The sequence below is a fragment of the Castor canadensis genome, chromosome 11 (assembly GCF_047511655.1).
Source record: "Castor canadensis chromosome 11, mCasCan1.hap1v2, whole genome shotgun sequence".
Taxonomy (NCBI): domain Eukaryota; kingdom Metazoa; phylum Chordata; class Mammalia; order Rodentia; family Castoridae; genus Castor; species Castor canadensis.
Window position 1 is genome coordinate 78,594,128 of NC_133396.1, and position 16,101 is coordinate 78,610,228.

Consider the following 16,101-nt stretch of genomic DNA (forward strand, 5'->3'; position numbering starts at 1 on the left):
TTGCCTAGAGTGCACGTGAGTCCTTGTTACGCTTTATGTTGTGTAGCATAAAGTGCTTAGCTTGCACTTTTTTTTTTTTTTTTTGGCAGTGCTAGGGTTTGAACTTGGCCTCACACTTGATAGACAGGAGCTCTGCTACTTGAGCTGCCACCCACACCCCATCCTCTGGACCTTTTTGCTTTAGTTGTTTTTTTAAGTAGGGTCTTGGTGTTTTTGCCTGAGCCTCCTACCTATAGCCTTTTGCATAGCTGGTACCATAGGTGTGTGCTACCACGCCAAGCTTATTGATTGAGTTGGAGCTCTCACTCTCTTCATCCCTTCCCCCTTGCTGGCCTCAGCCTCCCAATTGCTTCCTCCTAAGTAGCTGGGATTATAGATGTGAGCCACCACACAGGGCCTTTTTTGAAAAAATCATTTTTCTGTGGGGGCAACAGATAACCAATATTAGGAAATCCACTTACACAAAAAGTGGGGTAGATATTTTAATTTTTGGTAACATACATTAAGTGGCACTAATTAGACCGCAACTGTAAAGTTACTAACATGAAACCATAAAACTTCAGCTCTCCCTGGGCTGCCTGGACTTGTACATACCTTTCTGGATGAGCATATTTTTAAAAACCTGGGTGTTCATCCCAGAGTTGTGCCAGTAGAATGTGTTAGTGAATTGAAGTGGTATATTGCTAATCTCTGATAGTATGAATCTTGGGCACTTGTTTTGCCCAAAGAGTTAATCACATAATTTATGTCTTCAATTTTTTGTTATCTCCTTTTGGTTCTTGTTTAAATTAAATTTTGTCCCAAATTTAATGCCATTGAGAAGTGCTTACTAAGAAAAAGACCATTTAATCCTCTAGTGCAGGAAGTCAGCAATCTGCAGGCCATAGCCTCCTGTTTTTTTTTTGAGTAAAGTTAAATAAAGTTTCATTGGAAAACAGCTAGGTGCATTCATTTACATACGATCTGTGCCTGTTTTCCAGCTACAGTAACCATGTTGAGTAGTTGTGATGGATGGTATGGCCCGCAAGCCTAAAGCCTACCCTTGAAGAAAATGTTTGGTTTGCTGTCCCTGTTCCTTAGTTTCGGTTTAGGGTCTCTATGATGTAGATGGCTATTTTCCCAAAATTACTTCCCAGTTGTCTTACTTTTTGTCCAAGCCAAACTGTATCTGTCTGCATTCAGCATCAACACTGTCTCTCTTGTAGAGCTCAGTGTGGATATTGCCATTCATGAAACCTTAATTATTCTTGTTACGTATGTCTGTCCTTAAATAACTTGCGTATTTGTATGGCATTCTTTGATACTTGTTTGCAAACTTGCTAGGCTAGTGTTCTGCCACTTGAGCCATTAGGGCTTGCCCTGATGTTTGCTTTTTGTTGTTTCTTTTTGTGTTTTGAGACAGGGTCTCTCCCTTTATAGCCCAGACTGGCTTTGAACTCAGGATCCTCATGCCTCGGCCTCCTGAGTGCTGATACCACAGGCATGTGTGCCACCATTCCTGCCTGATGTTTATAACTTGTACATGGGTTATTGCCACTGTTAAAGTTTTTGTATGGTGACACTGGTTTTTGACTCAACTTTCATTGTCATATAGTGCTTACGCATTAAATGTTGAATAACTTACATGTAAATGTTGGCACTTACGTATTTCTTTTCCAAGGTTTGTGGTGATTATTTACTATCTAGAATGGATATTACCAGCTGCATTTCTTACCGAAATTTTGCAAGTTGTATGGGAGACTCCCGTTTGTTGAATAAGGTTGATGCTTATATTCAGGAACATTTGCTACAAATTTCAGAAGAGGAGGAATTTCTTAAGCTTCCACGACTAAAGGTAAGAAGTACAAACTTAGAAACAAATTTATACCACCTAGTTCTAGGCGCACAGAATTTGTGTTCATATAAGAAAGTGATGGTTATGAAAATGATATTTTGACTTACTGTCATTCTTATGAGTGTAATGGGTTTCTGTTTACTTGTTTGGTTTTTCTGTTTTGGGTTACTGGTTTCCTTGCAAATTAGAGTAAATGTATGGAATGGAAACTTTTATTATGAAATTGAGAATTAAGCTGAAAATTAGAATTTTATCACTGATGTGTATGTCACTGTTTCCTCCCCGCACCCCCAATTCTAGTTGGAGGTAATGCTTGAAGATAATGTTTGCTTGCCCAGCAATGGCAAATTGTATACAAAGGTAATCAACTGGGTGCAGCGTAGCATCTGGGAGAACGGAGACAGTCTGGAAGAGCTGATGGAAGAGGTTAGTTTTAAAGTAAATGGGATTCAACAGTTTTTAAAGATAATTTTTTTTACAACATGAAGGATTCCCTTTCACTTTTATTTTATAACCATGACCCTAAAGAATTTAAATTTTGCTATAGGTACCCCTAAGCTGAGAAACAGGGGGGGTGTCCAGGTGAGCTGAATGAATTGTTCAGTTTGGTCTTCTGCTTTCTTTTTATTATTTCTTTGCTTATTATGTGCTGTTAACTTTCTTTAAAGTAGCATGTAATTTGCTTTAGAAATGGGAGGTGGTACTGAAATTTTCTGTAGATTCTTAATTTTTCTTCACAGGTTTTTGCTTTAAATTTTACAAGTAGGTAAAGCTTCTAATGGTTGTTCCTCCCCATTGGTTTATCTCCCCATAGGTTTATTAACAAAACTAGGATACCCAAGACTGAAGAAACCAGAAGAAACCTCAAGTGTATTGACACGTAAAGAAGCAGCAGTCCTGCCCCAGTTCTCCTAAGAAAAATCCGCTGTGGGCAGAGAACGATGATGATTTAATGGTGTTTACTCCTTTACAGGATTATCTTTAAAGCTTATGTTTTTCAATGGTGTTGTTCATACATATAGTCAGACGCTTAAGTTGGACTACTTTAAAAAAATATAAAAGAAAAACAAAATTGATGGAGCAGTTGTGGGAATTAGCAATATGCAGATGGAGCAGTGGAGTAACATTGAGTTTATCATTCCACATAAGCCTTCCTTTCAGAATCAGTAAGGGCTTACCAAGTCTTTTGGGCCTACAAAAACACTGTTCTATTTATACTCTGAAAAGATTAACAGATCCTTAAATTCTGATTTCCTATTTGAAAGCAGGCAGGTGCTTTAGCCATGTATTTGCATCTGTCCAGGAACATTACAGCTTGCCTGAATTTTTGCCTTTGTTTTTTCTTTGTCTGTTTTTCTTGACATTACCTATAGGAGAAAAGTATGTTTATGCCATTCAGACCATTTATCTTCAAAGGTGTAAATTTTTCAGTATTTTATTGTAAATATGTATATTCTTTAAGAATCTATATGTTGTACTGGTGCCTTTTTTTCTTAATGTTATATAATAGAAGCTATGAAAAAAAATGAAGATTTCTTTCAAGCCAATCAAGCTAAGGACTCTTCAGCCAGTATCAGAAGATTTTGTTTTTGGTTTTGCTTTTTAAATTTTTTCCATCATGACATGTATTTTTCTTTACCTCGGGATCCTGCCAGAATAAGATATCAAGAGCTCAAGAAGCACCCTGGAGGTTACCTTGAAGCGGTTGTGTAATCTGCGCACTAGCTGAGTAGCCATGGTGACAGTGGCCACATGGGTGTTCTGTTGCTGTTTTGCAGGTTCAAACCTTGTACTACTCAGCTGATCACAAGCTGCTTGATGGGAACCTACTAGATGGACAGGCTGAGGTGTTTGGCAGTGATGATGACCACATTCAGTTTGTGCAGGTACACATTGCACAGTCTGAGGTAACCTCAGGTTAAAATTCGGAGAATTTTCTTATAGCATACTTAAATTTTCCTTTAATAAGGAAAGTGGACGAATTTCATTGGTATAACTGCACAAAACCACTTTTGGGAGAAAACGTCTTACATATCTTACAGTTATAGCATTTTTTTGCACATGAAGAGACATTAAGCAAATACGGTTTGGATTTTTTTCTCATAAAGTAGAAATTACAGAGTAGCAAATAAAAGGACATTAAGATGAAGACGTATAGACATTATTGGTTAGGTTATAAAAATAATTGTTTGCAACAGGCATGACTGATAGACCCAGTTTCTTGTTTTTGTTTTTGTTTTTAAAGATGTAGGAGGACTTAAATTATTGATGACTATTGAAAGAAATTTTGGCTATTTGAAATTAGAAATGATACAGTAAGATGGATACCACGTTAAGATGGCTTATGATGTCCACAAGTTTACTCAATGTTACAAACTTAGAAGTGGTTTATCATATGTTACAATGAGCTGAATGTTTCTTAAGCAAAATGAATTAAAACATAGTATAGTTCCATTATCCTGATTGAGTTACTTTTCCTTTTATTAAGCACATAATTATTCAGACAAATTCTTTTAATAGAGAATAAACATGGACAAATAACATACAGAAAGGCACACAGTTTAAAGCATTTTTTTGTATATGCTGGGGATCAAATCTAGGGCCTCCCACTGAGCCACATCTTCAGGCCCTCAAATCTTAAATGCTAGATGGTGCTTACAATTTATCCTGTAGGCAGCAAGAAGGACTTAGATGAAAGGAGAGTGATAGGAGCATACTTCACAACTTCAGTATAAGTTTTCACTTGGGGCACAGTCCAGCAGTGGGGATTGTGTGAATTAGGACATTTCTATTCAGTGTTTATGGCACATGGTTAATACCAGTTGAGCTCCCAACTGATTGGTTTCTCAACTTCCTTCAGTTGTTTCCTTGAACTCTTGCTGTTTTTATAGCCAGGCACTTAGTGTAGATTAAAAAGCTTGTGAGACTGGTTTATAGACATTATAAGCAGTAGTTCAGGTTTAAAAAACAATGAAGACTTACTCTGAGGGCATGAAGGAGAAAGGATGCTTCTTTACCTGTATGTCTTTAAATAGACCTGTAAAGATGGAGTTAGTTAATCACTAAGTTAGCAGGCCTTAGTGATTGTCAGGAAGGTTTGAGAAAATGAAGAAAGAATTTGAGCATGAGTGAGATTGTGACTTGCTAGAATGCCATGAATAGAGATGATGAAGTACTTAGGATGAGGGCCCTCACAGTACACTGTAGGAATAGGAAAAAGAGGCTGAGAAGAAACCATTGGAAAGGTAGGAGTAGGTTTAGAATCAGTCATGCAGTGAAAGCCATCTGAGGTTGAAGGTGGAATCAATTGTAAACTGTTGAATTCCTCCTCTGGGAGTTCGTGTAAAATATGGCTAGGAATAGGTGCTGTACGCATAAGGAGTCACCAGCAATTGTGTATTAGCCCTTCTGTATAATGCTAGCAGTCTTCTGTGCTGTAGTGCCTTTCTCTGTCACATACGTTTTCTCTCAGTTACAGTCGATACAGTCAAGCAGTCTTACTGCAGTAAAACCTCATTGTCATTTGTGATACTTTTGTACTCCTCAGGTTAGGGTGGGGTTTTTATATAACTTGCAATATCTGATGCACATCAGGTTAGATATCGCTAACTTTTTTTTATTCCTGGTATTTTTATACTGTGATGCAGTTCGCCAGAGTTTAAAGTTCTCAGAATTAGTGATCTTAATTTTAACTGCATTACTTTATAGTATCCTCTGAGTAATGTAAGCCACTTCTCTAGATTAAAAGAGATAGTGTGGATAGAGTGCCTGCTAATAGCTATACCTAGATGTCTACATGGATTTAATGATAACTGTTGACATCATACATTCCAAAGAGAGCACAGATAATCTCTAACTACATTTGTTGAATGAATGGCCCAGACTTAACATTTTGGAGGCAAGGGTCTTGCTGTTCAGCCAAGACTGGCCAGGAACTCACAGTCCTCCTGCCTCGTCCTTCAGAGTGCTGGGATTAAATGTGTTTTCCACCACACCAGGCCAGACCTAACTGTATGATTGGGGAAGGGAGATGGGGTACTGGAGTTTTGAACCAGGGTCTTAAACTTGCTAGGCAAGCACTTACCATGCCTTCCATTTTTTGCTTTATCTATTTTTCTGAAAGGGTCTTGTGCTTTCACCTGGGGGGACCTGGGACCTCATTCCTCCTACTTAAGCCTTCTGCATAGATGGGATTGCAGATATGCACCACCACACCTAGCTTATTTGTTGAGATGGGGTCTCCCTAACTTTTTGCCTGGGCTGCCTTGGAACTGCTATCCTGATCTATGTCTCGCGGGTAACTGGGAATACAGGGATGAGCCACTGTGCCTGGCCAATATACATCTTTTTATAGCTTCAAGAAGCTGTCAAAGTCCATTACTACACTTCTCTATACTTTTCATTTTCACCAGCCACAGAAATTTCCCTTCAAAACTTTACCTATTCATGTGGTCTGGCCCTGGGGGCCAGAGTAAATGGGTTGACTAGGTACTGATGGTGGGACCTGTTCATTCGGCAGTTCCTCTCAGGGTAGTTCTGACTCTTCCAATGCTTTATGATCATAGCTGTTGGAAGTGGCAAGGACTAAAGTAGCTGGAAGAAAGCCATAAAGAAAACAGACATGAGGACCCATGTGTGTAGTTCTCTTAGACTCATTTGTCCATTTTTATTTGTCCTGTGTATTCTGACTTTGTGAATATTAGTATTATTTCATTTCTAGTTTCTACTTTTGTGTTGATGTAATTTTGGCCAGCATACCTACAAGGCAGCCCTAAAAAAAAAAGTACTTAAGTGCTTCTTGTGATTGCCCCTTATTTTCCTGTAAAATACTTGCAGACAGATTGGGTGAATGTATTGTCTGCCCACTTTGTGCTGTTACTGCATGAAGGGTACCAGTACATATGGTTTAGTTGGGTTCAACAACTTCATGGAGATAGTGGGTTAACTGTACTTTTGCAGTTAACTCATCTCATTTTAAATTTATAACCTCTTTTTTTTAGACAATATAAAAAAAAACTTGAGATGTGCATTATAGATGCTTTCCTTTTAACCCTCATATTGAAATACCATTTTGATGCCTGATCCGCAGCATGGCTTTTGAATTGTTTAAATTGAGCCTTTTCTGACCAATTATGTAGGTGTAGTTGTTTCATTATTAAGTGGAGATGGAAGTATGTCAGTAATTTTTGTTACCTGGAAAATGTTGTTGGCCTTGTGTGAAGTCTAGTGTACTGTCAGTGTCACACATAGGTGGAAGGTACTCACTGCTTTGGCAGTGTTGTGGACTAGCTCAGGAACAAAGGTACACCAGGTATGGTTTTTGGCTAGGTTTCTGTAGCTACCTTTTGATTTTGCAGAAAAAGCCACCACGTGAGAATGGCCATAAGCAGTTAAGTAGCAGTTCCACTGGATGTGTCCCTTCTCCAAATGCTACTGTACAAAGCCCTAAGCACGAGTGGAAAATTGTTGCTTCAGAAAAGACTTCAAGTAAGTATATGACAGTGGCCAGATTTGTCTTCAGTTTATCTGTTTTAAAGGAGCTTTAATCAGTTTTAATATTTTTAGATTGACAAGGAAAAATTCAGAAGCTATTAATATGGAAAACAATAGTAGATGTTTCAGTCAGGGATCTGGAGACTGTGGAGTCCAGTTCAGAATCATACACTAACCACAAGTGTTAATAATTGCGTTGTAAACATAGAACTCTTGTGTTTACAGATAACACTTACTTGTGCCTGGCTGTGCTGGATGGTATATTCTGTGTAATTTTTCTTCACGGGCGAAACAGCCCACAGAGCTCACCAACAAGTACTCCAAAACTAATCAAGAGTCTAAGCTTTGAGATGCCGCCAGACGAACTAATAGAAAAGCCCATGTCTCCTATGCAGTATGCACGGTCTGGTCTGGGGACAGCAGAGATGAATGGCAGACTCATAGCAGCAGGTGAGAACAGGATTCACAATTTCTCGGAGACAGCTGGATAAGCCTATGAGCAGGCATTTGGTCTGGCTTGTGCTTTGCAAATCTGGAGAGAGAGGACTTGATATGCTTTCTTCCATGGCATTTCAAAAAGACAGAAATAACAGTACCATGTCAATGTCTTTCAAATTTAAACTGAATTTTCCCTTTGGTGATACTGAAGATTGAAGCTCATGTCTCCCACATGCTAGACAAGTGCTCTGCCTTTGACCCAGTCTGTTCATAATTTTTAAAAAGAACTATATAGAGAGTGGGTAAATTTGTCTTCCTAACTTTCAAGCCCAGAATAAGCAATTTGTTCACATACTAATGTTATTCTTTGACTATTAATGGCTTTTGGTTAAAACACCAGCTTAAAGTTTTTAATGTTTTTTTTCTCATTGTGCACATTACTTAACGCATTGTGCTGGCGTAAACCTATAAGACAAAAGGATCTTGAATTCAAGAACCAACTGGGCTGTATAGAGAGACCCTGTCACAAAAGAAAAAAATATTCTGTACCAGGAACCTTTGTCCTAGTTTAATAGTTTAAACAAATCTTTTTTTGGTTTTTGGCTGCACTGGGGTTTGAACTCAGAGCCACTCCACGAGACCTAAACATAAATCTTTGTGGGTATTTCACCAGGTGGCTATAACAGAGAGGAATGTCTTCGAACAGTTGAATGCTATGATCCACATACAGATCATTGGTCCTTTCTTGCTCCCATGAGAACACCAAGAGCTCGATTTCAGATGGCTGTACTCATGGTAAGCACATTGTGTTGTAGAAGCAGTCCCTATTTAGTTTTTTCCCTCATAACTTCAGAATGGTAGAAATTCTTACCTCTCACCTTATCATAGGGTCAGCTCTATGTGGTCGGTGGGTCGAATGGCCACTCTGATGACCTGAGTTGTGGAGAAATGTATGATCCAAACATTGATGACTGGACCCCTGTACCAGAGTTGAGAACTAACCGTTGTAATGCAGGTAGTAATACTGTTCTTCTGAGTTAGCCAGTATTAAATATAATAATTAAGTTACTGATACAGTGTCATATTTTACACTTACTCTAGGAGTGTGTGCTCTCAATGGAAAATTATACATCGTTGGTGGCTCCGATCCATACGGTCAAAAAGGACTGAAAAATTGTGATGTATTTGATCCTATAACAAAGTCATGGACAAGCTGTGCTCCTCTTAACATTCGTAAGTTGATTTTTTCCTTAAAACCCTGTTAATTAGCAATATGCATGTACGTACTTCACAGGCTCTGATAGCTGTGGTAATAATCTTGGTTTGACTTGATTTTATAGGTAGACACCAATCTGCAGTTTGTGAGCTTGGTGGTTATTTGTACATCATTGGAGGTGCAGAATCTTGGAATTGTCTGAACACAGTAGAGCGTTACAATCCTGAAAATAACACCTGGAGTTTAATTGCACCCATGAATGTAGCTAGGCGAGGAGCTGGAGTAGCTGTTCTTGACGGTGAGTATTGAAATTTGAAGAAGTAATAGATAGTAGCAAGAGTCTGTCCTCAAGTTCCAAGAAACTGTCATCAGTAGTAACTGTACACTTAAATAATTGAGAATTCACAAGCAACCATCCTTTTTTTTTTTTTTTTTTTTTTTAATTTTTATTTTATTCATATGTGCATACGTTTGGGTCATTTCTCCCCCCTTCCCTCCCACTCCCTCCCTTAACCCCCCTCTTTTTTTTTTCATTTTTCTTTTATTATTCATATGTGCATACAAGGCTTGGTTCATTTCTCCCCCCTGCCCCCACCCCCTCCCTTACCACCCACTCCACCCCCTCCCGCTCCCCCCCCTCAATACCCAGCAGAAACTATTTTGCCCTTATCTCTAATTTTGTTGTAGAGAGAGTATAAGCAAAGGCAACCATCCTTTCTAATGCAGTGGAAATTGAGGTTTGTCTTTGGAAGTATTTTGATTTTTTTTCGGGGATGGGGGCACTGGGGTGTGAACTCAGGCTCAGCACCTTGTGCTTTCTAGGCAGGCGCTTTTACTACTTGAGCCACTCCACCACTCTTGTTTTTGTTTTCTAATGAGATTCAATCTTTTGGTGAGTGTACTTAATGAAGTTCCAAATCTTTTTTTTTCATTATCTGCACCCATAATTCATCATCTTGGATTTTGAGTTTCCTTTTCCTCAGAATGGTAATTTTAAAAATGTGATTTCCAAACAATGTAAATGCAGATCCCTTGTCTTTTCCAGTTGTTTATTCCATAGCTAATTGGAAATAAAACCTTTGTACTATTTTAATAATCTCTTCAAAACATTAAATTCTAATAATTATATAATTATGATTTAGTTAGCATCATTTTTGGAACACAGCTGAATCTTAGTAGGCTTGTGGCTCATTGTGAAGGCTTCAGTGTGTAGATATTGTGAGCACCCTACTAGCTGAGCCTTCAGCTTTGAGTGAGCCTTGCCTTGGGCGTTTTATAGATCATGGATGCAGGTTGACTAGGTGATCGTCAGATGAGAAAGTAATGAATGTGAGAATCAGTAACAGTTTTTCCAAACTACAGAGTATTTAATGCTGAGAAACTATTTGCATATATATATTTGCAAGTTTGTGGAAGAAACTTCTATACTCAAGTTTTTATATAGATGGAAAGTTCTCAGATTTGTTATCTGAAGAAACTTAAGTTTTGAGTATTTTAGTTCTATGCAGTGGATTAGTACAAAAGTTCCAATGCACAGAGCTGTCTAGTTCACCACTTAAAGTGAGTTGTGCAGTAACTACCCCAGAGTTACAGTGTGAGAAATGTACTTTAGGTGCTTCTCCCCTTTTAAGTTCCCTGTGGGAAAGGTGTTTATCCATTTTACTCATGTGAATTCCAGCATCCAGAGAGTGCTTGCTATATTACACAGGCATGTATGTATCCTCCTAACAAAAAAAAAGTTACTTAAAATTTGATTTTTTTCTAGGAAAAGACAGATCTGGGTTTTGTTTTTTTCCTTGTTATAGTTTGGCCTATCTAGATTTACTGTGCTTCACTTCTCTTTTAGGAAAACTGTTTGTAGGTGGTGGCTTTGATGGTTCTCATGCTATCAGTTGTGTGGAGATGTACGATCCAACCAGAAATGAATGGAAGATGATGGGAAACATGACTTCACCGAGGAGCAACGCTGGCATTGCAACTGTAGGGAACACCATTTATGCAGTGGGAGGATTCGATGGCAATGAATTTCTGAATACAGTGGAAGTCTATAATGCGGAATCAAATGAGTGGAGCCCTTATACAAAGATTTTCCAATTTTAACAAACTTAAGACCCTCTCAAACTAACAGGCTTAGTGATGTAATTGTGTTAAGTAGAGGACACTTGTGAGTAAGGAGGGAGGGCGGGTAGAGAGTTGCTGACAGCAACACGAAGCTTTTGCATATTGCATATTATTAAACATGCTGTACATAACTTTTGTGTTTGGAAAGGAATGCAGATGAAGGTCTGTTTTGTGTAGTTTCAAGATTTCTTTGGTTATTTTACTTTTTGGAAGTTGATATTGTAAAAGAATAAACCGGAACTGATTGGGCAGATCATTTCAAGAAGTCCCTCTCCTCCACATTTGTTTGCCAGTTTGCACATTAAATGACTTTCCTCAGTCATGTATTATGAGATGGAGGGGGTAAGATTTTAAACATGTAGGCAGTTAGGATTTTTAGGGACCCTTTTTCAAATAACTGGAACATTATGTAGCAAAAGACACTTTAAGTAGATGACAGTGACTATTTTTGTTTTTATTAAAACAGCTGACATGCCTACCAGTATTTAATCTTTTATGATTGCCTTTTTATAGCTTTTTATATTCTCAGCAGAGTGCTTTATCTGTTGAAGTAAAATGTGACAGATTCGAGTTACTGGAGCAGAGTGGCAGTCTTAAAGGATGCAGAGTAGGGTGTTTTCAGTGCTCAGAATGCAGTCTTGTAAGCATTTGCCTCAGCTGCATTTTTTTTTGGAGACTGCAGTGTCATTTATTTGAATGGAGTTGCTGAACAGTAACATAGTGATGACTTGGTATTTCAAACACTGGTCTGAATTATTTTAACTTGGTGAAGGCAGGACATCTAATACATAGCAGCAAAAAAAAAAAAAAACAAGTATTTTACCTTCTGAATAATTCCTCTTTTTATTTATCATTAACAAAACAGTCCTAAATGGAAGCACTTGATTAAAAAATTACTTTATTGGATTTGTGAATGCAGCTTTTTATCAGAACTACATTTTGTTCAGTTTTTCTGTTCACATGGGTAAATACTGGTTGGAATGACTTGATGTCTAATGCGTAGTGCTACACATAGAACTTACAGTGCCAAAACTAACACGTCCTAATGCTTGCTGCAGATGCAAACATAGCTGCACTGTTGCGTTATTGTCCAAATGTTGTTTGCATACTCAAAGTCTGGGGACATTTTTTTTTCCCAGTAAGAAGAACTTAAGGTATTTGTAGAAAAGATTGACCTGGCTTCTTACAGCTACTAGAGTAAGGGGTAATGTAAGGTTGTTTTATTTTTCCCCCACAGAAGATGAAGAGGCATGCAGGAACCTAATGAGCCAGTTTGAATGAAGTTCTAACTATTCACTGCTAAGTTGGGTTATGAAAACATTAGGTATTTCTTGAAACGTTCTGCTAGTCCTTTGCCACCTTGTTTCTCTCATATTTCACAAAGAACCACCAAGAAAGGAAATCAGTGCACTTGGTTACTGTGTAGTTCCTGACTAACCATCTATGTTGGTTTATTTCTGGACTAAAACTAGTTTAGCAGGTTAGCAGATTTGAATTTGCCTAATATGACTATTCTTTATATGGATATGTGTATGTTCTATTCAACACAAGGAAATAAAGTTTTAGAAGAGGATTCAAGCACTGAAATTCTTGAAATCAGTTATTTCGTAAATAACATGCTTCATGCAAATAAAATGTGGGAATACTTTGGGTCAAAGTTTTCCTGCATAACCATTGATGACAAATGAAGTTTGGTGGCTAAAAGTGTGTTTTTAAAGAAGCTGTTACAGCTAAGGTTAAGAATTAAAAACAAAAAACAGTGCTCTTTAAAGTAGCAGGCATAAGAGAAGGGCTTAAAGAACACAGAGAACCATTCTCATATCACCACTGTACTGAGTTATTAGTATAGTTTAGCCCATGATCACTAGTTTACATTAGAGTTGCAAAGAATCAAGTTTAAATTAAGAAAAAGATTGGAATTGATTTGTAGTTAGGAACACTGAATTAAGCTTGTAGCTGAGTTTTGAGTGCTCACCACCTCACCTTCCAGATTTTCTTAGAGCTCTCAATGTTGTCAGCATCCAGAATTAAATTTGAGGTAAATCACATCCAGTTTACACACAACTGGATCACAATTTAACAGGATTCCTATCATGTCCAAAAAATTACCTATGAACCCTCAGGTTGACTAATTCTTGTTTTCACCAAAAGACACTAAAAAAATACACCACATGGGTGTTTTTTAATGCAGGTTTACATACAGATATGTAAACTTGTCAGAGAGCCAACACTTTGGGGTACTCTTGACTCCAGCAGAATGTGCTGTTGTGGGGCACATTCACAGATATATCCATTTGAGTTTACTAAGTGGATTTTTACTTATTGCACACTACAAATAGCTTTCAAATCAAACCGGTAGACAAAGGTAGAGCATGTGTTTTTTTTAGTAGGTGAGTCTGCAAGTCAATAGGGCTGGTGGGGTGGCTCAAGTGATACAGCCTCTGCCTGGCAAGCATGGGTAATCCCAGTACCATCAAAAACAAAATTACCAACCACAACTTTGAATTGGAAAACTGGAGACAGTGTAGTATTTGCCCTCTTGGAGTTTTAGTTATATTTGCTGGAGTGGGTTTATTAGCAAATGACCCTAAGAGCCATGAAAACATAAGGGTAGGAAAACTGGTCTGTCCAGTCTTTTAAATTAGAAGTGCTATGAGTAGCATCACTTCCTCAGTAAAAGATGCATTTGATTGTTCAGTGATGGAATATATTCCTTTTAAGAGGTAAATTCATCTTCACCCCTCATTGTGGACTGGAAAGAACTTCACTTGATGGGTAGGCAAGGGAGTTGCCAAAAGTCAGGAATGTGAATAGTATGACATAAGCTCAGGAGGCCTGACGAAAGGTACCATCTACACAAACATGGATTGACTGTGAAAGGAATTTTATTTTTTCCTTAAGGAAAAACAAAAGTATCATCTTAAGATGATGCTCAAAATACAAAGGAAATTAAACTTAAGTTACCTGATCTTTCATGTGACAGGCAAAAACCCACATTGTGAAAGTGACATTAACCCTTCTGTAAAGTTCTAATCTAATCTGTGCAGTTACAAGCCCCCCCATAGGTCTTAATAAGAGGAACCAGTGCAGTACAATTTCCTGTTCTTAGCTACTTTTTCTTGGCCCTGAAAATGAAGAGAGCTAGGGACTTCCAACAAAGGGTGTCCTCCCAGGAGGGAAATGGACTTTTTTTGTAAAAGAAAGTTGGAAAGGCTTGTAAAATGGGACCAAGAACCTAAGCATGGAGTGTTTCTGGCGTAATCTTGTAGCTGCTGTCTTAGGCAGTTGACCCATCAGCTCCTCACTAGGGCAAGGCCAAGGTGGGTTATGTAAAAAGTTCTTCCTTGGGGGTGTCTCCCTATTAATCAGTCTCTTCTGGTGCCTAGCATGCTTGTGACAGCTTCTGCCCAAAATGTACTCACCATACCTATTAGAAATTGGAGAGTTTAAAAAGTCTGAAGTTGGTCTTTGAAGAATGACCAATTTTCCATAAAAACAAATGTATGTTTGACAAGGTAGGGCTTATGATCCATGAGCCAGTAAGTTATTCCAACTCATAGGGGAAGCCAGAAAAACAGGAGGTGGGAGTAAAAGCAACCCTCAACTCCCATATTGGAGAACAAACATAAAGCATAGTGGAGAAATATAAAAGTTTTATGTAAAAGAATTGAGGGGGAAAGAGAAAAAACCCTGACCACTCAAATGAAAACAAATTTAAAACACTGTTAGTAAAGCAAATTAAGGCTGGAAAGTTAGAAAAGTACATCTTCGTATCTCAAAAAAAAAAGTTTGGAAATAAAATGTTCAAAAAGCAAGATAAAACAGGAATAAAAGGGAATTTCATGAAGTGTATAACCTTTTACACTGAGAAACAGATGGAGGTAACAAAGCTGAGCAGAGCAAAACGAAAAGCCAGTAATTAGAAGCTGAGGGATAAACATCTGAAAAGGGTTCTTGGGAATGAGCTGAGGTGCTCTCATGAGGCCTGGTCGCCAGAGGCTCATGTCACTGCCTTGGCCTGCTAACATCCATAGAAAGCGCCATGAGTCCACCACTGCTCCTGAACATCCTGAATCAGTTCTTACTGGAGAGGGTCACTTTTATAGTCACACCTCATACTCATTTCTGAAATACTATTTTGAAGTAAAATGAAAAACAAAATCTTACTAAAATAAGTTATTTATTGCTTTTTATAAATTAACACAAAATTTGATTTAATATTTTAACAGAAGTGTAAAACACCCCAGTAAACAAGGATTTCCAACTTACTGTATAACTAAGTAAGAAATTAGTCGATTAAACTCTGGGCTCTCAGTAGGGGCAAACATCAGTCACTGTCAACTAACCTCAGAAATCCATGCTGCTTCACACTCTGAAGGGGTGACTTCGCACAGGGGCACTTCCCCATTAGAAATGCACTGAAAAGTGACAAGCCCAGAGGAAAAAAGCCATGAAGAACACAGGAGCTGAAATGAAAATTCTTTCATTACCCTGAGGGAGGTGTGTTCTTTCCTCCAGGTTTGTATGAATCATAAAGCAGCCCAGGATAAGAGTTGATTGGTGGAATGTGGTGAGCATGGTCACAGCCTAATTCTTAGTAGCGTCTAGCCACTTGCCCATATATGGGATTGGGAGATGTTAATGCTGTATCCTGGGCTGACCTCAGATGCCATAGTGGCTCCTGCCATGGAGTACTGAGATGATTTCCCTTACAGATACAGGTGTGGTACCAGTAGTCCAGGTCTGGAGGTGCTGTCAACTCCAGAAGAGCTGAGTCCAAAATGTATCCACAAGGGAACATTCATTTTTTTAGAGCTTCATTGAGATTGTCAGTAATACCAATTTTATATCTATGAAACATTTCTTAAAATCTTCCTGAGTTTTTCAAAAGAAAAAGTGACCAGATTGAAAGTTACTGTTACTTATGAAGAATGCATTTCCTCCTAAGTTACACTCAGCACTTAGGTCCTTGGGTGGAGCATGTCTTCACACCATCCTG

The 16,101-nt window shown here is 38.3% G+C and overlaps 2 protein-coding genes across 4 annotated transcripts in view; one reads left to right on the plus strand and one right to left on the minus strand.

The window, feature by feature from the left end:
• Positions 1-12,680, plus strand: part of Ivns1abp (influenza virus NS1A binding protein) — a 19,593-nt gene extending 6,913 nt beyond the window's left edge. Inside the window, exons 6-15 of one of the 3 annotated variants that reach the window (XM_020177069.2) lie at positions 1,661-1,834; positions 2,135-2,260; positions 3,613-3,720; positions 7,192-7,321; positions 7,553-7,777; positions 8,439-8,560; positions 8,654-8,780; positions 8,867-8,998; positions 9,106-9,279; positions 10,828-12,680. In XM_020177069.2, the coding sequence (XP_020032658.1) occupies positions 1,661-1,834; positions 2,135-2,260; positions 3,613-3,720; positions 7,192-7,321; positions 7,553-7,777; positions 8,439-8,560; positions 8,654-8,780; positions 8,867-8,998; positions 9,106-9,279; positions 10,828-11,081 (1,572 nt within the window). In that variant the 3' untranslated portion in view covers positions 11,082-12,680. Of the gene's footprint in view, positions 1-1,660; positions 1,835-2,134; positions 2,261-2,648; positions 2,790-3,612; positions 3,721-7,191; positions 7,322-7,552; positions 7,778-8,438; positions 8,561-8,653; positions 8,781-8,866; positions 8,999-9,105; positions 9,280-10,827 lie in introns of those variants that run through there. The other 2 variants (XM_074047255.1, XM_020177070.2) reach the window with 2 other exon arrangements.
• The window catches only part of Swt1 (SWT1 RNA endoribonuclease homolog), an 88,375-nt gene continuing 83,934 nt past the window's right edge, over positions 11,661-16,101 (minus strand). Inside the window, 1 exon segment of the mRNA XM_074047253.1 lies at positions 11,661-16,100. Coding sequence (XP_073903354.1) covers positions 16,064-16,100 — 37 coding nt within the window. The 3' untranslated portion in view covers positions 11,661-16,063.